General features: G+C 39.0%; 1 protein-coding gene across 1 annotated transcript in view; it reads right to left on the bottom strand.

Moving 5' to 3' along the window:
• Positions 1–1,598: 1,598 nt before the first annotated feature.
• The window catches only part of PTPRM (protein tyrosine phosphatase receptor type M), a 1,055,867-nt gene continuing 1,035,289 nt past the window's right edge, over positions 1,599–22,176 (bottom strand). Inside the window, exons 33-34 of the mRNA XM_044666801.1 lie at positions 17,986–18,121; positions 1,599–1,775 (exon numbers count right to left, since the gene is read on the bottom strand). Coding sequence (XP_044522736.1) covers positions 1,722–1,775; positions 17,986–18,121 — 190 coding nt within the window. The 3' untranslated portion in view covers positions 1,599–1,721. The remainder of the gene's footprint in view (positions 1,776–17,985; positions 18,122–22,176) is intronic.

Below are 22,176 nucleotides of genomic sequence, written 5' to 3'. Positions count from 1 at the left end.
TTCCTTGTCTCTCTGCTTAGCTAATTTCCCCTTTAGCAGCTGCCTTTTCTTCTTAGGGTCTCAGAGTTTTCCGAGTTACACGTCAACAGGTGCTAGGCTCTAAATTCATTGTTCAACAGTCACATGGCAGGTGGAATTCATGGTATAAAAGAGTTTGAAGGAAGAATAACAATTTTCCTTTTCTACCAGCCATTTAAGAAGGTGTTTAATAAATGGTATTTAATAAATGACAACTGATATGCTTTGATTGTTGTCACTTTTCCCTGTGCCACCTTTCAAGGGAAATTCTGAATGTCAATAAAATGAAAAAAAGGTGGATCAGGTTGGGAGAGGGATGTGGGGAGGAGCAAATCCATACACTGAATTATGAGATCTTGAATAACTGAGATTTGCCCATATAACCCCCTACAGGTATGGCCACTTAGGGATTCCTTCCTCCTGGGGCAAAAGGAGAGGGAAGATCAACCCCAGCCTCCAGAAGGGTAAATTGAAGCAGGCTAAATGAGTTATTTAAGGTCACAAAGGTCTTCGAGAGCCAAGGCCAGCTCTCTGCTTTGAACAGTTAGATCTAGCTCAGAAACTCATCTTTTTGGTGATCTTTCTATGCCTTTCATGAGTACCATGTACAGTCTGAATACATTGAAGTACTACCAGACTTCTTAATTGTTAATGTTCAAACCAGACATGCCTCCCAGCAAACACATTCACTATCTGTGTTCCTTACTCTGCCTCTGTCAACCCCTTCTCTGGATAAAATATCTCAGCTTCTCAAAGGCCCCTAGAGATTTAGCAATGGTTCTTCCTCTCTAGGCTCTAAAAGGTGAAATTCAAAGCCAGGCAACTATTTCTTCAGCAACTCTGTGCCTGATGCACCAGAAATCCAACACAAATCTGCCATGTGCCATCATTTATTGAGCTGAGAATCCATACAAAGTAACAAATGTTTACATTATCATACAGTAAATAAAGCATTTCCAGGGCTTAATAAAAATGATTGTCACTCACTGTGCTTCACAAAAATTTCTTTTAATGAATAAATAATTTGATGAAATCAAAAAATATTTACAATATAAACAAATGAAAAAGCTTTGGATCTATTTCACCCGGTCATCTGGTTTGATGTTTTCAGAGTGAATTTCTGTCGAGCTGTTCCTCCTTGAAACATCATTGATCAGAAAGAAACCACCACTCCAGAAAGTTAGCACGGTTTGTTATGAGTTCTTCATCTGTTAGTTCAGGTAAGCTACATATACTTTCTGTTATTCATGTGTTAAAATACAAATATTAACTAAAATCATATATTATCATAAATGCCAGACAGCATTCTCCACAGAACAAAAATATACACTTAGCTGTGACAATAACAAAAGGATCACAGGCAACAAAATTAAACCTCAGAGGGACAAATTCCTTCATAAGAATATAATTGTGCTCTTTTAATTTACCAGATGTCTAGGCTGCTCTATCAAGATGATGATTACAAATACGGTATCCGACGACCGCAGAGAGTGTGTTTTGTGTTTTTGTCAGGCAGCAGCAGTATGGAGGAAAGTAGGCAGTTCAGGCAGGTTCATAAAACACGTTCTCAGGCTCTTAAAAAGAGCCAATTATACAAAGCAAGATAAGCATGATGTTGAGAAGTCTTCATCTCATATACACAAACATCGCAGGGTATCGTGGTTCCCGGGTGGGCACAAAGGTCTGCGGGGCAGCTTTCACCATCAGCCAGAATTCAAGTATTCCAAAGCCACTTCATAGCAGAACTTGTACTGGTCCTGGGGAAATAGCAAGGAGAAAACTGTCAGCCGTATGACAGCCAGCTCCAATTTTAGTTAAGATGGTTATGCCAGATTAGAGACTTAATTGGAGTCCATCAATCTCACCACCCAGTATGGGACAGAAAAAAAAGTCACTCTATCAAGCTGTAGAAATACTCAGCAGCTCATATTCTTTTCATGGGATCATAAATCTAAAGCTAGAAGAGACTTTCCCAGAGGTCCTCAAATTGCCACCCCCCCCAACCCATTTTATGACTGATGAAACTTCAGAGGTTAAGTGATTTTCTCAGGGGTCACACAGATAGTAAGCATTAGAGACAAGAAGGAAACTTCTGACTAAAGACAGAACTCTTTCTACCGTTCTAACCATCTTCTCTTCTGTAAGCAAATGATATTTCCTTTGTTCAGGGAGATGAAAAACCAGAGGAAACAGACATCCTAGGAGAGTGCTCAGGATTATGGGCTAACAATCTCGAGCGGTAGCCACATAAACATATTTACATCTGTGTATATCATGAGGTTGGTGAAGGAAACCAGCAAGGGCCAGTCCCTTGCCATGAATTGTTGGATTCTATATATCATCATCATCATCATCATCATCATCATCATCATCATCATCATCATCACCATCACCACCATCATCATCACCATCATCATCACCATCATCATCAATCATCATAGCTGGCATTTATAGTGCTTTAACATTTGCCAAGTCCTTTACAAATATTTTCTCATTTGATTCTCATAACTCTGGGAGGTTATTGCTATTACTATCCCTATTTTACAGAGGAGATAACTGAGGCAGACAAAGGCTAGAGTTACACATATAGTAAATATCTGAGGCCACATTTAAATGCCAATTATCCTGATCCCAGATCCAGCATGTTATTCATTACACTCCCTAGCTTTTGGAAAAGATAATCAATATTGTCCAACTGCTTCTGGTCCTGTCTCTGAGGGATCACTTGCCTGTTGTCTTGCAGACAGCACTGTAATCTTTGCAATCTATGAGCCACTAACTATTAAGTGCCTACTACATTCTAGGCCGGTGATGGCAAACCTATGACCCACGTGGCCATTTTCGATGACACATGGCCACATACAGAGAAGTATGGGGCTGCATGCTGAGGATGAAACATTTGCTGTAGTGTAGTATAGACACTCTGTGCACTACAGATGACAATTCTACCTATATTAATTTGCCTATTTTTGTTTATTAAATACAGTTATATACATTTTTGTTACTTAAACTATAAATATCACAAAATTATAGGTTTTTTTTCTCGAAATGACACCACCTGAGTTATGCTTGGTTTTTTGGTGAATTTTGACACACCAGGCTCAAAAGGTTGCCCATCACTGTGCTAGGCACAGTGCTAAGCCCTGGAAAGACAAAGGAAGGCAAAAGGCACTCCTGTCCTCAAGGAGCTTACAGGTGAAAGGAGCTGATCATTATTCTCTTCTGGCAAGCTTCCATGGGTAGTCTTTCTTTTAAATTATTGGTTAATTTCCAAATAGGAGTTGGGGCTTCAAATAAAATTGCCATTAATCAGTGTCAAATCTCCAGAGTGACTGATTTGAGACTGGTGGATGGTAGAGTTGTTTCTGTCTTGTTTTATTTTGTAAGTTAGACAAAGAGGCCACTAATGTATGGAAAAGTCCTACAATATACAAAAGGCTCTACTGTAGCTTCAATGTTAGAAAGAAATCCTTCCCTCTTCTCTCTACCTAAAAAACAACAAATTTGAAAATGATGATACAAAAGATTAAAAAGTCACCTCTCAAAAGCAAAAAGACTCACAAACTGAACAATTGCTGGACAATGAACAAACGAATATGGACAAACAGACTCTGTCTTTGTGCCTTGACTCATTCTTCTTTCTAAAGGGGAATGTTCCTAACCAATGAAATTAGTGATTAGTGATAAAGAATTGGACCAGTGTTTTCATTATATGGGGAAACTCTCAGTAAGGACACATCAGTACTATCTCTACAATTTATAGTCTAAGAGTTCTTGAGAGCACTGAGACTTTTCCAGCATCACAGTCAGTATGCATCAGAGGAGGAGCTTGAATTCAGGTCTTATTGGTTATGAGATTGACTTTCAATCTCTGGACTATTCATTGGTTATGAATTATGCTGCCTCTCACTGATGAATAGTCCAGAGAGTCATGTCCTGGGCAATGGGAGAGGTGATATATACCTCAGTGAGAAGTAACAAGGAGGTCACACTTTGTTGGGAATGTCTTTGCTAAAGAGTTTTTCTTTGCTGTAAGACAAAGGTTCAATGGGGTGAGGCAATGAGTGGAAGATGAAAGTGGAGTCTAAACTGAAAAATCAACAAGAGAACACAGGAAAAAAACCACTGGTGGAAAAGATGAGAAGGCATTTTGGTTTGTCTTTCTGCATCAGGAAAAGTTGACTAAGGAGAGCCCTTCAGGAGCTCTGGAAGAGAATCATACAGCAGAGGAAGGTCACTTGAACGTTACCAACTCCCATTCCCAACCTCGCTTTAGGTGAATTGTTAAATGGCTGAGGTTCAGACTTTGCCTTCCTTAGGCATTTTTTTCCTTCTACTCTGTCAACTTTGTGAAAGACAATAAAACCATCCTTTGTTCCCCAAAGCCCTTCATTCTTGCTGAGTATCACTAGATTGTATATGAAATAGGATTTTATTCTCCCTCATCCTACAGATCAGAAGACAGGATATCAGAAGGATGTAGTTCATATAAGATTCATACTGGACAGTAACTGAGTTTAGCTAACACTGTATGTTGTGGATGCCTCATGCCAATTAGGAACTTAAATGTTTCCGAATCTTGGCCTGAGTAGCAGAGAAAGCATGTTTAAAGCAGAAAAGAAAGTCCTTGAGTTGGAATAAGAGTTCAATTTTTGGCCGTACCAATTACCAGATGTATGACCCTAAACAAGTCATTTAAATTCCATGAGGCTGTTATCTGTTAAATGGGGATGAGGGTCATTGTGAGGATCAGATGATATAATGTATGTAACACACTTTGTAAATGTAAGGTTTTAATATTAATATGAACTATAGTAGAGAAGATTCTTGCTTTGTTGGATTTGGCCTCTGAGGACCCCTCCAGCTCTGAGGTTCTGTGACTGACAATTATACTTAATTCATTTATCCTAGAGTACTGCCACTTTCAAATGAATCATGGTGCCCATCATATGGTACAAGAAAACTTGGTTTGTCTAGTTATGGCTCTGATGCTGACTAGCTAGATAACTTACCTTCTCTCTCTGGGACTAAATTTTGTCATCTATAAAAAGAGAATACTAATTGTACTTTCTACCCAACAAGACTAAGGAAAGTCCTTTGTAGAGATAATAGAACTCTTATGTCTTCTGCCTCTCAAGTCTTAGGAAGGGATCAGAGTGGATTCGTCCAAAGTAACATCATCAGTGTTCAAAGTCACAGAGAAGACACAACTGGGATTCAAATACAGATCTCCCAATTTCTAGTTCCACATTCTTTCCACTCTATTGCTCAAGCTATCTTAGAAGCCCCTAAGGTGTAGCAGATAGGATGCCCTGCCCAGAGTCAGGAAAACTCATCTTCCTGGTCTAAATCTGGCCTCAGGTACTTACAAGCTACGTGAATCTGGGCAAGTCACTTAATCTTGCTTGTTTCAGTTTCCTCATTTGTAAAATGAGCAGGAGAAAGAAATGACAAAGTCACTCCAGTATTTCTACCAGTATCTGGTAAAGTGACTTATTCATGATCACATAGCCAGGAAGTGTCTAAAGCTTGATTTGAACTCAGGAAGGAGTGTTCCTGATGCAAGACCTGACACTCCATCCATTCCATCACCTTACAGAAAGAGACACTTAATAAATGTTTCCTGAATTGGAATTATAGCCTCCAGAAAAAGAGAAGACGATTATAAACATGGCCACACACATACAAGTTTAAAGGCACTCTTTGAATCTGACAAATAAGCTCAATAAATTTCTACAAGCTCACATTTAAAAATAAGTTTACTACTCCCCTGTCTCCCATTAGGGCAAGAGTTCTTTATCTGGGTTCTACATACAAGGGGTTCATAGATTGAGTTCAGGAAATCCAAGAATTTGGATAGGCTAAAACATCTTTATTTTATTTTTAGTAGCCTCTAACTTCATTTTAATATTTCCTTCAATTATAAATTTTAAAAAATATTCTGAGTAGGGGTCCATAGCCAGACTACCATAAAAGCCAAGGTTAAGAACCCTGAATGGGAAGATAAAAATAAATATAAATAATATATTTGATATATAAATAATATAATGATATATAAAATAATTTAATATATAAATTAAATTAAATTAAAATTAAAATAAAAAATGAACATTCTTTGGTATTCACTTGAAAAAAAGAATTTCTTGTTTTGGATGGATGGCTATTAAGCCAATATTGTACTGATGTTTATTATTTTAGGAATTCAGAACTTTTTATTTCTGAAAAATTAAAAAAAAACTTTTAAAAGTTTCAAAACTTTTTTTTTAAAACCTATCGGTGGTGCCATCTTCCTAGCCACAAAAAGTGTAATACTATTTCCATTATTTTTGTGCTTTATAGAGATATGACACAGATTTTACCACTGAAACCTCAGGGACCCCCGTCCCTTTTTATGGAAAAATGGTTTTCTGCATGGCTCTAATTGTGCAATTAATTTCAATGACTACTAGGAACCAGACAGGAACATTACCTCGTTCTATTCCTTTAACATATTAAAATGCATTAAGTGGTGAAATGTAGTTGCTGGCCCGGGGCCACAACACAGGCAAAGAAACACAGACGGGATTTCATGCTTCAGTGCTGACGACCTGCACCCCTGGAAGTCATTGAAATTGCCCTGTCGTACTCATGACTATAATTCTCAAAATGAATCTGCCCTCTCCCATCTCATCCCCACTAAATAGACTGCCAATTCCACAGTATGTGATTACTGGCTTCTGGATTAGTCAAATAAGGGAAGCAGGCAGGAATACAACTAATTACAGCCCCGACCTCCCAGCATCTCCTAAGAGCCTGAAATTTTCTTGCCCTGCAAACTGATTATACTTGATCACCAGGTACAGGTTGTCTTCTGCACAGCAGTCCCTTCTTTCAATTCCTTTGCTTTTGAGCAGTATAATTAAGCCATGTGAGGTGTCCCTCTGCTTAGGGGAGAGCATTTCCTCCTTGTTTCTAGATGCTTCTACTTTCAGGATCATTAACTAGCTTCAGGCATGAAAGGAGGGCAAAAATGGAATGTGTACTGACAAAGATGAAACTAGCTCACTGCTGGGACCCGAGCCTATATAGAATCATTCATTGAGTTGGTAGAGAAGTCCAAGGTCATCTAGTCTAATCTTTCCCAAAGTCTGAATGCTTTCCACAACTTCACTGACAGCTTCACAACTTTCTGCTGCCTTCTCTGGTAGCTATTTGATGATGGGGAGCTCACTGCCATACTATTTTTGAGCTGCTCTGATTTTTAGGAAGTTTTTTTTTTTTTTTCTCATTTTGAACTAAAATCTGCCACTTTGTAATTTCTCCCCATTTCGAGTTCTGCCTTTGGGACCAATCAGATCAGAACAAATCTTGCCTCTCTTTTATATGAAAACCTTTCAACTCATTCATTTCCCCCTACTCCTTTTATGCAGGTTAATTATCTTAAGCTCTTTCACCTAATTCTTTTAAGCATCAGTTGTCATGGGGGCAGCTGGGTGGCTCAGTGGATTGAGAGCCAGACCTAGAGACAGGAGGTCTTACATTCAAATCTGACCTCAGACACTTCCCAGCTGTGTGACCCTGGGCAAGTCACTTGACCCCCATTGCCTATCCTTACCACTCTTCTGCCTCGGAACCAATACACAATATTGGCTCCAAGACACAGAAGGTAAGGTTTAAAAAAAAAAAAATCAGTTGTCAGGCCATTTGTGGCACGGTTTTAAGTCTGTGCACCATCCTAGTTATCTTAGACTGGACATGCTCCAGCTTGATGTGGTACCCCAAATTAGAGCCAATAACTTACATATGGTGTAATCAGTGAGATATCACTTCTCTCGGAACACTGAGTTCAAGGTAACATTCAGCCTGTTTGGCCACTATATCCCATAGTTAATTATCTTGAGTGGAGGTCCACTAAAAACCCCCAGGTCTTTTTCACATGACTTTCTAGAACTATGTTTTCCTCACTCTGTCATTGTGCAACTGATTTTTTCAACTCAGACCTACAGCTTAATATTTATGTCTGCTAAATATCATTACTTTTAGTCGATCATTCCCTAGCCTGTCAAAACCTTTTTGAATTTTGCCTTTTTCATCCAATGCATTTATTTTGGGTCATCTTCGAAGTTCATACTGATGCCCATCATGATTCCTTTTTCTAGGTCCCTGATATAAACGAGAGATCAGGATCAGGTTCATTTTACTAGAGACATCTCATCCAAGTAAACACTAATCCGTTAACCACACTCTTTGAGTTGGCTTGGTCATCCAAATGTGAGCACATCTAATTGTACTATTATAGAACTTATGATGGGGCAGCTAGGTTGCACAGTAGATACAGTGCCAGGCCTGGAGTCAGAAAGGCTCATCTTCCTAAGTTCCTAAGTTCAAATCTGGCCTCGAACACTTATTAGCTGTGTGATGCTGGTCACTTAACCCTGTTTGTGTCAGTTCCCTCATCTGAAAAATGGGCTAAAGAAGGAAATGGCAAACCACTCCAGTAGCTTTGCCAAGAAAATCCCAAGTGGGATCGCAAAGAGTCAGACATGACTGAAAAATAACCGAATGCCAATAACAAAAATACAGTATGTAATTCTCTACTTTACAAGGATATTTTTGGAGAACTTTGCTGAAAATCCAGACCCAGTAAGTTCAATGCCATTCCTTTGATTTACTAGTCTAATAACCATGTCAAAAAAGGATATGCAGTTAGTTAGATAATGCAGATATGCAGTTACATTTTTAAATGCTTACACCATTCATTTCTTCAGCAGTGGGGCACCTTCCTTTACTATGTGCTCTTTAATGAGCTCTGCAACCACTCAAATAAAATAAATCTGATCTTTACACAAAGAAAAAAAGTCCTAATGGAAAAAAATGCTTGTTTTCCAGAATATATCTATGACAGACATTGTAGATGGGACAATGAGTCAGGCTCAGACCTGAAATGAAAGAAGAGGATGATATGGGAAAACTGTATAGTGACTTGAGTGGTCTCAAGCCACTTCCTGATGCAAGAACCATCTTTTTAATATTGATAAGTATCTGGCACATAGTAGGTACTTAATAAATGACTCATGCCTGACTGGTAATGCTATATGCCTATCATCACGGAACACTATAATCTACACAGAGTTAAAATTGAGGATGACCCAAAGGAAAATGAAGGATGTATTGAGGCTATAAAGAAGAATTTTGTTTTATGTCACCAATGCCTTCTAAGACTTTTCCAAGTAAAATGAAAATTGTACATAATAGCAAATTCTATTATTTAATTATTAAAGTATTTCTTATATAAATATATGTAGGGTCTTTATTACTTTTTTTAGGTTTATCAGCGCTACTAGCACTACTTTTCTTATTCTTTGGGGCCATTATTAATAATAAAATAGTATTAATGAAACAAAGAGAAAAAAAGAAACTGCTCTGACTCAAACACATTTGCTACAAGCGAGAACTCCGGACAAAGACCGATTAGGGAACTAATGTATGACGCAAAACAATGTAATGACAATACTAGTGCTTTTCAGAGTGAGAAGGAGTGTGATTGGGTAAACTGCTGGGAGACTATGCTGCTTGGAAAAATGGTGTGAATTTAGCACGTAATTCAAAACTTTTCTTTACTTTTCTACTTTGACTTTTTTGATTACCAGTTACATATACCTGAATTCTCATGTGATAAGTTTGCACAAAACAAGGTCCTACTGTATTTGTATGCAAGAAGTAGACATGAGATGTGATCTGAGAAAGAGATATTTGGAAAAAGAGGTGGTCCAGTCACACAGTTAGAACAAGGGTAGTCTGACACTGGTACCCAAAGAATGTTTGAAGACCTAAAAGGATGCCTGCAAGATACTAAATAGATCCTCAGTTAAGAACTTAGGGGAGAACATGGATCAAAAATCTCATAAGAGGAGAAGGTAAGAATGGGGTGTGCTCAGTACTCCTGGAAGTTTCCAAATTTCCTCTCTGGCTCTTTTTTTACCTCTTTTGTCCCAAATCAGGGTAGAAAAGGAAAGCATAAACATGGGAAAGAATGCTTAACAAGAATTTCAGGATGAGAGGAATCAGTTAATAAACAAATATACACATAAAAGCCTTTGAGATTTGGACTCAAAAAGTATCACTTTTCTGGGACCAGGAGCAACTTGGCATCTGAAGAACTCCAGGTGCTCTGCTTTACTGGCCATCTGGGGACATCAAATACTCACCACTGTCTAAGGGAGAGAGAAGATTCAAAGAGAAAACTCTCCAATGGTTACCTGGGGCAAAGCTTCTCTACCTACTCCAACTGCCTTTTGAAACTAAGGCAGTGTGGCAATTTGCAATTTTGATCTTGGATTTTATTCTTACAGATTCTTCAGCTTAAAACAAAATTCTTCATCATATATTGTACTGATGTGAGGGGAAAGAAGTCCACATATACTCATAATTCAAGGGAGAATTATTTGGGCCAAAAAGTACATGGCTCTTTCTATGTTTTAATTTCCTTATCAACACTGGACTTGAGTCTTCTTTACAAAGTTGATCATTAGTGACCCATATTGCTAAGTATTGAAGGGAGACTATATCCCCTCTCTGACTCTTTATGGATTCAAGAATCTAACTAACTTTGCTTCTAGCTGGAAGGTTGTCTTAACATTGTTTGAGAGAGGTTTGGAATTCCAGAGTATAGTACGATGGAGGATGGATCACCACAAGATAGAACAGGGCGCTAGATGGGAGCCAGCAGAAACAAAGTTAGGTAAGCCAGTTTTACTAAAGGGGAATACAATTAGGGGTTGGGGGGGGTAGACATAGATCATCCTGGAACCCAATGGAAGGGAGTTGTGAAACTGGTGGTTTTGCATGGGGTTCTTCTCTAGGAAAAAGCAAGATCAGAGAGAGAATAGAGAATCCTGGACTGGATGTACAGATCCAGGTTTGGGAACTGGTATGGATCCATATTGGGGAGATGCCTGGGAAATTGGCAGTTAGTGGACTGGCTGCTATGCAGATAACTACCCTTTAGTTAACAACTGCTCACACTTTACATAGTCTGTATTTTAGTGGTCTTCTCAAAGTACTCATTTTTCCTCAGGATACTAACAACTAAGAGAATTAGGAGAAGATTCTTTTATAGGAGGTGGCACTGGAGCTAAGCCTTAAAGGAAACCAGAGAACCCAAGGAGAGGTGAGGAGGGAAAGCATTCCAGCATGGGGGAAGAGTCTATGGAATTACAGAGGGAGGAGATAGGATAGTCTAGGAAGAATTGCAAGGATAAGTCAGACAGTTTGGGGGGGCAGCTAGGTGGCTTAGTATATGGAGAGCCAGGCTTGGAGAAGGGAGTCCTGGGTTCAAATCTGGCCTTTGACACTTCCTAGCTGTGTGACCCTGGGCAAGTCCCTTAACCCCCATTGCCTAGCCCTTACCACTCTTCTTAGAACCAAAATGCAGTATTGATTGTAAGATGAAGTAAGGGTTTAAAGAAAAAAGTATGTCAGTTTGTTTGGAGCACAGAGGCCATGAAGGGAGACTGAAGAGTTGATTAAACATTCAAAAGATTATACAGAAAACCTGTACAAAACTAATTGTTGGAGGAAAGGCCAGTAAATTGCTATAGGTAAACTAGTTTTTTTGGGTACTGCAGCATCTTCAAAGGAACTGGAACATAAGGAATGTTGTGGGAGGCCAATAAGAGAAACAGAGTCTCAAATAGATACTTTTATCTGGATCCCATCGAAAACTATTCTGCTAGTCAGAGCCAGACAGGTTGGGCTATCTAAGATAAAAATCTTAGATTCCTCTTTTGACCCCTTTTTTGATCCACACCTTTTCTTATTAGAAAGCAATATAGCCTTACTGGAAAGCTTTAAGCTCTTAGCAAACCAACAGTCAGGAGGTTAACATTCTCTCTGATGGTCAGAAACACAACTGCTTGGTTTCAGACAGCCAAGGCCAAAACCTCCTCCAGTGGGGGCTATTTGCCTCTGAGAAAGTATTCTCAGACTTAGTTTACTGATAATGGGCCAGCAAAAATTTAGCCTTGGCCTTGTTCTATTTTGAAGCCAATGAGGTTTTGACATAATTTGTAATTTCTGTGCAACTGCAAAGTTCCTTTGTGTGTGAACTGGGTTTGATATACATTATATAATAAAATCTCAAGCTCATTGCCAGAGACAGAGTAGCAGCCATGAGCTAACAGAAAGATCTCCTGTGTCCTGTTTCTTTCTTATCAACTAAGCAGTCCTTATCAGATTATCTGGTCAGATGACTTGCCCAGGGTCACACAGCTAAGAAGTATCTGAGGCTAGATTTGAATCTAGGACCTCCTGTCTCTAGGCCTGGCTCTCAATCCACTGAGCCACCTGGGGGATATAAAGTTAGCTGAGGTCAGAGAGAATTTAGGAGGTTCCCCTCAGTATTGGGGCAATTCCCAAATCATTCACCTGAACACACACACACACACACACACACACACACACACACACACACACTCAAAACCTAGTTTCTGTATTGTACATTCATCCCAACTCAACCATCAGCAATTCATTTTCTTGCGTGTTGAAAGCTAATCTGTCTCAAGAAGCAAAAATTTCAGTCTTAAAGATCTCCTTTGAGGATGCCCAGCTTTCAACTCTATTTGTAGATTTCTTTTTTCATTTTATTTTATTTGCAGTTCTAAATTTTCTCCCTCCCTCTAGCCCTTGAGAAGGCAAGAATTCTGGAGACTTAATAAGGAGACACTCTTAGATAATGAAAATTGCAATTTGAAGGATGCAGAGAAAGAGGGAATGAAGCAGGGAACAGAGGGATAGTCTCTCTGTGTGTTCCCATTCTCACACATTAATTCTAGAATCCCCTCTTCTCCCTCCCACATACATGGAATTTGTGTGCGCCCAAGGGGCCCATATCTGACAACTCAGTCAAGGAATATTTATTGGCACCTAGAGAAAATGGAGAGCTGTACTAGGCCCTTATACATGCACTATTTCCTTTGATTCAGCTTACAGTGAAAAAAAAGTCTCCTGGAAAAAGTTCTAAGGGGGTTCATAGAGGTACTTCCTGACACCTGCCAAATTCCATTTCATCTCTCTCTGTTTGCAGAACACATCATCTGTTGATTGGTAATTCCTGGGACCCTAAGGATTCATCTGAATGAGCCTATGCATCTATAAATCAGCCAGCCTGGGAACTAATGTACAATGGTAATCACGGAAGAAAGCAGTTTCAGGAATGAGGAAAACACTCTCAGGAATGCTGTGGTCTGAAATCTAAACACCAAGTTTCTTTGGTTCTTTACAGACAATACTCACTGCAGGGGATTTTTCACAAGATCATAAAATTCAGAGGAATCTTAGAGGTCAACAATTCCAACTCTCATTTTTACAGATGAGGAAACTGTGGAACAGGGAAGTTAAATGACTTGATCAGGGTCCTATAGTAGGTGATTAGTTTGGGATTTGAACCCACATTTTCCTGACTCTGATTCCAGCATGCCAACTACTACATCAAGCCTACTCTTCCAGGAAGACCACATTAAAGCCTTATCATGAAAAGCTAGCCAGTTCTTTTATAGCTATTAGAGAAAAAATTATGTAATTAGGGTATCTTACCCCTCTAACTGTTATAATTTGCTGTGTGATTGGACACAGGGAAGGATGAGGGAAAAGAAAGAATCAAAGATGATTTTAAAGTCATGAGCTTGGGAATGTGGAAGGATAGTTATATCCTTGACAGGGAAATGCAGAGGAGAGTTGGTTTTAGGGAGAAAGATAAAGAGTTCGCTTTTAGGTATGCTGAATTTGAGGTGGAATACTCATAAATCAAAAATTATAGAACAGGAATGGATCTTGGAGGACATGTAGCCTGACCCCTTCACTTTACAAGGAAATCGAGGTTCAGGAATATAAAATGTCTGGATCAAGATTATATAGGATTTTCGGTAGTAGCTAAATGATGTGAAACCAGCATTCTGAAGAGAGATTATGGCTAGTTATATTGATCGATGGGGTCATCTGGCTACTGATGATGATTGACCCTATGAGATTTGATAAGGTTGCTAAGAAAGAGTACACAGAAAGAAAAAAGGGTCCTGAGTAGATATCTACAGGACATGCAAGGGTTAGAGCATTACTAATGACGCAGTAAAGGAGATTGAGAAGGAAAGATTGGACATGGTGGTAGAAAATCAAGAGAAAACAACGTAAGGAATATTGAAGGAGAAGAAAAAAATCCAGTGTATAAAGGCAGCTAGGTGACATGGTAGATAAGAGTGCCAGGCTTGGAGTCAGAAAGACTCATCTTCCTGAGTGGAAATCTGACCTCAGATACTTGCTAGTAGCTGTGTGACTCTGGGCAAAGCTTTTTAATCTTTCTTGTCTCAGTTTCTTCAGCTGTAAGATGAACTGGAGAGAAAACCCCAAAAAATGTCACAAAGAATCGGAAAAAATGAAGGATGGCAACAAAATCAAGGGAGGCAGGTTTCAGCACACTAAAAGAAAAAAAGTTCCTAGTAATGAGGATGATCTCTACGTGGAATGCCTGCTTCAGGAGAGTGAGTTCTTCTTTATCAGAAGTCTTCAAATAGAAGTTGTTTGGGCACTGATTGAAGATGTGGTAGTTATAACTCTTGGGTGGAACTAGATGTCAACTCCAAGAGAAGCTTAACAACTTATTTTTTCTTTGCCCACATAGAGTTGTAATCACTGACTGATGAATAGAGGGAAGGACTTCATGAAAATCTCCAAACAACTTCTAGTTATAAAATAGAATCCTAGATAATGACCAATATGCTCATTATAATAGTAGTTATACTTTTTCATCAAATCAGTGTTCTGATGCCTTTTTATGATTTGGGGATAACCCTGGACTCTTATAAGTTCCATATTAAGCTGAAAAAAGCTTTGAGTGTGGGCCCAATGACAGACTTTGTGGATGGATATTTCATCCACAACTTAAAACTTATTTCCAAAATGGAATTCGACCCTATGGATGGCTAGGTGATACAGTGGATAGAGCACTGGGCTTGGAGTCTTCCGATCTTCTTTATTACTGTTGAGGGAAATACGTCTTCCCATTCATGAATCTAGATGTTACTGCCAACTCTTCATTCAAACCCTGCTCCCGGATATCCAGTATGTTGGCAAGACCTATCAATTGCTCCTTTATGATATCTCTCAAATATATTCCCCTCTCTCCTCTGCCATTGCCACCATCCTCATGAAGGTCCTCATAATCTTATATCTGGACTGTTGGTGGGTCTGCTTGCTTCAAATCTCTCTTTACCCTAGTCCATCTACCACTTAGCTGTCAACCTGATCCTTCCTAAGCCCAGGTCTATACCCACCCCACAATCCCTATATTCAATAAACTCCTGTGGGTGTGTATTACCTCTCAGATCAAATACAAAATTCCATTTGGCTTTTAAAGACCTTTATAGTCTAGATCTTTCTTATACCTTACTCTCCTCCAGGTACTCTGCAATCTAATGGTCTCCTTGCTGTTTCTCAAAATGACACTCCAACTGGCTGAGCATTTTCACTGGCTAACGCCAGTGCTTGGCACTCTCTTCCTCATTATCTCCACTTTCTGGCTTTCCTGACTTCTTTAAAGTCTCACCTGAATTCCACCTTCGGCAAGAAAGTGTTCCTGATTCTCCTTAATCTCCGTGTCTTCCCTCTGAGACTATCTCCAATTTAACATCTAATTAACTAAGTACTTACAAGATATAAAGTAGGTGAAAGTTAATCTGACAGGAAGGCATTAGCATTTGGGAGAGAGGGGGAAAAGCTTCCAAGAGAAGGCAGGACTTGAGTTGGGACTTGAAGGCCTTGAAGTGATTAAAAGTAGAGGTGAGTAGGGAGAGTATTCCAGGAATGGGGGACAATCTGTGCCCAGGCATAAAGATGGGAGATGGTGAGTTGTGTTTGAAGAACAACATGTTGGCCTCAGTGACCATAATCAGAGTGTTTATGGAGGTGAGTAAAGTATAAAGAGGCTGGGAATGTAGAAGGAGGCCAATAGGGCCTCTATATTTGATCCTGGAGATAACAGGGAACCACTAGGAAACTCCAAATGATTTATGGTGTCTTAGGAGCCTTCCTACTTGATAGATAGCATCAAGGGTCCTTTTGGATGTGTTCTTTAACTTTTGTACTTCACAGAAAATAATCATTTATTTCAACACTACATCAAAGTACCATATTCTGTATTATTGACATGGAAAGAGACATCATTTCTCCCATAAACCAGTGTGAGTAGTAAAATTGGCAGTCAGCTACATTAGAGAAAAGTAGGCTAACCATGGATGGCTCTATTTCTAATATAGATCTATTTAATTCAGGTTTTTGATGAGCAAAATGACATTTTATCAAGGTCTGCTTTACTCAGGTGCCAGCCAAGGGTTATAAACTATGCATCTGTTTTGCCATCAGTGAAATGAAATCAAGAAAACCATATTCTAAATTCTTTAATTTGAGCATATGTCTCCCATAAAATGGCAGCCTTGATAGTGCCTCCCAAATCAGAAACACCTTTGACCTCAATGAGTATCTTCCATGGTCTCATCCAACCAAAGAAGCCTAAGAATTCAGTGGAGGCACAGCTTTTTGTGAGTTCATTTTGCGTGCCAATGACTCTGGTGTACTGTGCCAAGCAAGGGGTTCACCCAGCACATACCAATCAATTGGCAACTCATCTAATACTCATATCTATAAATTGCTTGGAAAGGTTCATGTTTGCCATATACACAGTAAATATCTACCCGACACTGAGCAGAGCAGGGAGGAATGATGAGTGGCGGGAGAAGAGGTGGACTCAATACATTGGCCAGTGAGACAACTGTTAGTAGCTTATGAGAGAGAGAGAGTGCACCTGGCAAAATGGACATTTCCATTCCAAGTCTCCTTCCCCAGGCCATGCTTCCTGGACCTATCACAACTCATCATGCATAAAACATATGTCTGGGGAGAAGCAGATGTCCAAATGAAGCTGTTCATGTTAACTAGGGTTTGATTGTGTCTCTAGGAGTTATAGCCATTACCAGTGCCATTCTAATTTACCAAGCCCCAATTATGTACATGGCACTGTACAAATGTATTATACTATATTGTACAAATGAATGGGTCTTGGGTCTTTTGACGAGACACGGCTATTTTCTCATCCTCGAAATGTGACCTTTTGGTGACTCTAAATTAGCACCTTCACCCCTTAGCTCTATCTGAGGCCTCATCTAATGGGCTTTGACTTTGCTGCTTTCACATTTTATAACTCCCAGGGCAAAGCCTTTTAAAACTTGATAACACGGGCTCATCTCCCACAGCCCACACAAAGGCCTTCCCCCACCGCTATGGATTAAACCTGCTGCTCCCCAGTTCATCCTTTCCCAACATAAGACTACAAAAGCCTAATCTAAAAGCTTCCTCCTCTAAGCTGTGTCACTATTCTTGAATCACAGTAGTTGGCACTTCAACAGCTTGGCATAAAAAGAGATTTCACAAAATACTCTAAGAAAATAATTGCACACAGCTCTTTGTTTCTCAACTCCTTTAATCCTTCTCTGGGATGTGGCCACCGTAATTAAGTGCAATATTCTGGGTGTCAAACTAAAACTCACAGCTTTGATAAATATTAGGTGATTAAGCTATTTATAAAATATATAATTTGAAAACCTGGCATTTCATTTGCTATGATTATTTCTTCTGTGCTGGGATTGCTATCCACGTGGATGGTACTGCCAGGAAAGGAAATTAATAAGGATGTTCACTTGTGAATTTCCAACTATTTCCAAATTTCAAACAAGCTGAGACAAAGTCTCCTTGGGAAGAAGCAGATTTAAAAAAAAAAAAAGGAAAAAAAAGAAAAGCCATTACAAGTGAAGTGATTACATTATGCTTTTGAAAATGACTCTCTTCCTTTGTGAATAACTAACCGAAAATCTTAGAGATCTTGGGGACTGGGTGATAATAGGGGAGATTTTCGATTTAACAGTACAGTTGGAAAGTGCCTACCAGAAGGTCCACCATGTTGGGCTTATTGTTCCTCAGTGTCTTCACAGCATGGAAGACGTCAACTGCCCTCCGGTGCCGGAGCATTTCACAAACAATGCTGATTGCACAAAAAGTCCCACTGCGGCCACCTCCATTCCTGGAATGAAAGGAATAAAGTGGCTTGATTATTTTTTGCCCTTATGTTCCCATTTCTTCCTAGTGTGCTGGACAGCCTATGGAAATATTCTGATTCAAACACTGGTGAACCAATAATTACGACTGCCTCTTGAGCTAGGGTGAACTCTCCACCCAGGCCATTACTTCTAATTATAGATAATGGGGTGAATTTTCCACAGCATTTGGCACATAGCTTACCTGTGAATGGATATGCGAGAGAGACTGGGTCCTTGCCCAGCTTTGCATCAGTGCCATATTAGGTCCTGATGCCATGGAACCCAAATAGCTAGTTACAAAAAGAAACCAAGATGGGAAGTGGGGCTTGGACTTTGCTTCTGTACCTCACAGAGCTGCTCAATCTGGGGCTTTCTCAACCAGGTATCCTCTGATCAAATTCTAAAAGGCCATTCAATTCAAAGAACTTGATGGTTTTTTATCTTTGGGATATTTCTCTCTGAATATATCCATTAGGTGGAGCTATACTATCCTGAATGGCAAGCCTTTTACCTTGGAGAGAAGGAAGGATGGGAAATATGCCAGAGAAGTTGTCTTCTTTTTCCCCTCTTATTCCTCCTAGATACTTTCTTTCTTGTATTCCCAGTTTTAGGAACCACAAAAGTAAACAAACTGGCTTCTTAACAAGTTGATAATGAAAACTGTTATTTTGACTTTTCAACTGGCACAAGCTTAAACTATAATGAAGGTATTCCTCATTTCAATTTCTTTGAAGATATGTGATAAAATGTTTACAATGGGTTGAGGGCCAGTTTTCTAATTCAAATACACTTATTTCTGAGGGCTGTACATAAGGGTGCATATATGTTCTACTTGAAGATCTACAAGTGTTGTGGTAGAAAGAGTAAGAGTTGGAGTCAAGATATTTTGGTTTGAACCCTATCAGGATACTTTTAGTTTAAATTTGGAGAAGGCAGTTTAGGAGGCCTAGTGGATAGAGTGTCAGCCCTGGAGTCAGAAAGACTCATCTTCCCAAGTTCAAATCTGGCCTCAGACACTTAATATATGAACATGGGCAAGCCACTTAACCTGGTTTTCCTTAGTTTCTTCATCTGTTAAAAGAACTGGAATAGGAAATGGCATACCATTCTAGTATCTTTGTCAAGAAAACCCCAACTGTGGTAATTTGGTGAAATTTATGAACACTTTCTAAAAAGAATGTTTTTAATGCAAAAAAGATAACCCATAGGGATTACAAAGGCAATAATTTTATTGAAACATAGTTATCAAACTTTTAAGATAAGCCGAGTTGGACCCCTGGAAGTTTTTCCACAGGGTCCATCCATCCAAGATTAAGAACCCCTGCCTAGACTAGATCATCTCCCACCTCTACATTCTGTACTCCTATACATAATCTCTTAATTCCAAACCACTTATTCTAATTATTTTTCAGTCTTGGCATAGATGGTAAAATTATTTTCCCTGTAAAATCTGAGAGACCAGGACAGCATGTCATCATAAATTTGTGCTCATTGTTCCTCTAAGTTTCAGTGTCTACTTAATGCTTTTATTAAGCTTATAAATGGGAAATGAGGATCAAAGATCCAAAGCTGGAAAGTACCTCATCTGACATTATTCAATTTCCTTGGCCACTTAGTTCAGCTTCCTCATTTTACAGAAGAAGAAACTGAAGCCTTCAGCCAGGAGTGTTTTCATTGCATTATATGGCATTAGTACTAGTGCTAGCATCTGGTGGCTGAAGGGTTTTTCCAGGTTTCTGAGAAGTGCCGGACCTCTCACGGCTGTTTATGAAATGAAGATCAGCTAAGAGGGGCATAATTCCTCTGAGAGGAAGAAGAAATTCAGAAGCTGCTGTTTATTTACACCAATTTTAAGAGTCATTGATGGATTTGCTGTGTAAAAATAGTGGGTTGCTATCTATATAATGATGTGAGGACACAGGGAAACTAGGCCTTGTTTGAGTATACCTTCTCCCATCAGTTTATCCCTGATGCCAAAGATTCTACCCAGAGAATCATTCCTCTAAATTAAGGAATTGTTTGAATTTTAAGAGTAAATACTGTGAGAAGGGAAAAGACTTTAAGGCCATTCTCTGCTATTAAAATTTTAGGGTGAGTTGGTTTATCAGATTGTTTTCAGAGGTAGGTTTAGTACTTACCTCTTAGGGTTGTGAGAATTAAATGGGAATATTTGTAAAGCACTTAGCCTAGTGCCTGGCACACAATAGGCATTATCTATCTATCTATCTATCTATCTATCTATCTATCTATCTATCTATCTATCTATTTCTTTATTTTTCTTCCTTCCTTCCTTCCTTCCTTCCTTCCTTCCTTCCTTCCTTCCTTCCTTCCTTTCCTTTCCTTTCCTTTCTTTTCTTTTCTTTTTTTTTTTCTTTCCTTTTCTTTCCGTTCTTTCTTCCTCTCTCTCACCCTTTCTTCTTTCCTTCCTTCCCAAAGTGTAGTAGGAGCAACACTTGCTTTATATCAGTTGCTGGGTGGGTAGCATTCTTACCCTCTGGAACATATAATAATCATGATTGTGATCATGATGATAGCTAACATTTATATGACACTTGTTATATATAGCTAGGCTTGCACTAAGCACTTTACAATTATAATCTCATCTAATCTTCACAGCAGCCCTGTGAAGTAGGCATTATTATTCACATTTTACAAATGAGGAAACTGAGATAGAGGCTTAGTGGCTTCCCTAGGATCACACTGCTAGTATGTGGCTCAGGCTGGATTTGAACTCAGGTCTTTCTAACTATCTACTGGGTCACCACTGCCTAGCCCAGGATGTCAGATGTTGTACTAAAACTTCTACTGCTACTTGGGGAATGCCTAACCTAGAAGGGCCTGTTGTTCTCGTAACTATGAAGGTAAGGACAGCATTATTTAATATGAATCAATAACCTTTCTAACTGAACATTGTGTTAAAAATAAACAAATGTTACATGGAAATAGGTTTTGAACAATGATACACGTAGAATTAGTACTCAGAGGAATTGCTTTTCAGCTCTGGGTGGAAGGAGAGAAGAGAAGGGGAAAATCATGAATCATATAACCATGGAAAAATATTCTTAATAAATTAAAAAAATAAATAACAGATGTTTATTGAATTGAAAATTCAAAAGAGGTGGGGTTCCAGAGGTGTGGAATAATGCATATACTATTAGATTTTTTTTAAAAATTACTGACCAAATTTGCCAATTTTTTTCTCTTCCTTTAAGGGATGACTTTATGGAAAGGGGAAAGGGAAAAGATATAGGAGAAATTTAGGCAACAGAACAACAAGATTCCAATAAAATTAGTTAAAAAACACAATATACTATCATCACCTCACAGAAAGAGAAAGAAAATGTGTTTATTTAATCTCTTATTAGTAGAGTTATTATTATTATATTGCATGATCCCCAAGTTCTTGAATCAGTGGAGGAGGCTAAGGTCTTGAACCAGAAGACAAGGTATGTCTAGATTAAAGTGATTCCTTTTGGAATGGAATGTGTATAAACTAAGACTGGACAAGTGTGAGAAAAAAAGAAGAAATACATCTGAGCACACCAGGGTCCCCCAGGAGGTCTTGGGATTCTAGGAGTGTTAGGGGGAGAAGGCTTGTTTTACTATCTCGTGATTTTGCCTAAGGCCAACTCTATCATCAATTCAAGTACATTTATACCTCAGGTCAGTAGGACATTGCATTGTGTATTCATAACTGTTTTCCATTGAGAAAGCAATGAAAGCTAAAACTATCTGGTTGTTGAAGTTTCCACAAATGCTCCAAATGACAGCTGGTTGGCTAGCTACACATTATCTCAAATGAGATAATAAATGGGAAAGGGCTTTGAGAAGTAGACAAAAGCAAGGTGGTTATTATCATTGTTAATACTAATAGTAGCAACAATAATGCTACATCAGCTTTGCAGAGAGGTTTCACAATGCACCAGGCAGCAACGATCCAATTAGAACTGCTGAGCAGATACCATCCACCTATCACAATCTGCCCCTTTCATAGTGCTACCTGAGGCTAGGTGAGGTGATGGAGTACTGGATTTGCTAG

The sequence above is a fragment of the Gracilinanus agilis genome, chromosome 1, assembly GCF_016433145.1.
Source record: "Gracilinanus agilis isolate LMUSP501 chromosome 1, AgileGrace, whole genome shotgun sequence".
Taxonomy (NCBI): domain Eukaryota; kingdom Metazoa; phylum Chordata; class Mammalia; order Didelphimorphia; family Didelphidae; genus Gracilinanus; species Gracilinanus agilis.
Note: the sequence above shows the minus strand (reverse complement) of the source record. Positions and strands in the feature narration are given on the sequence as shown.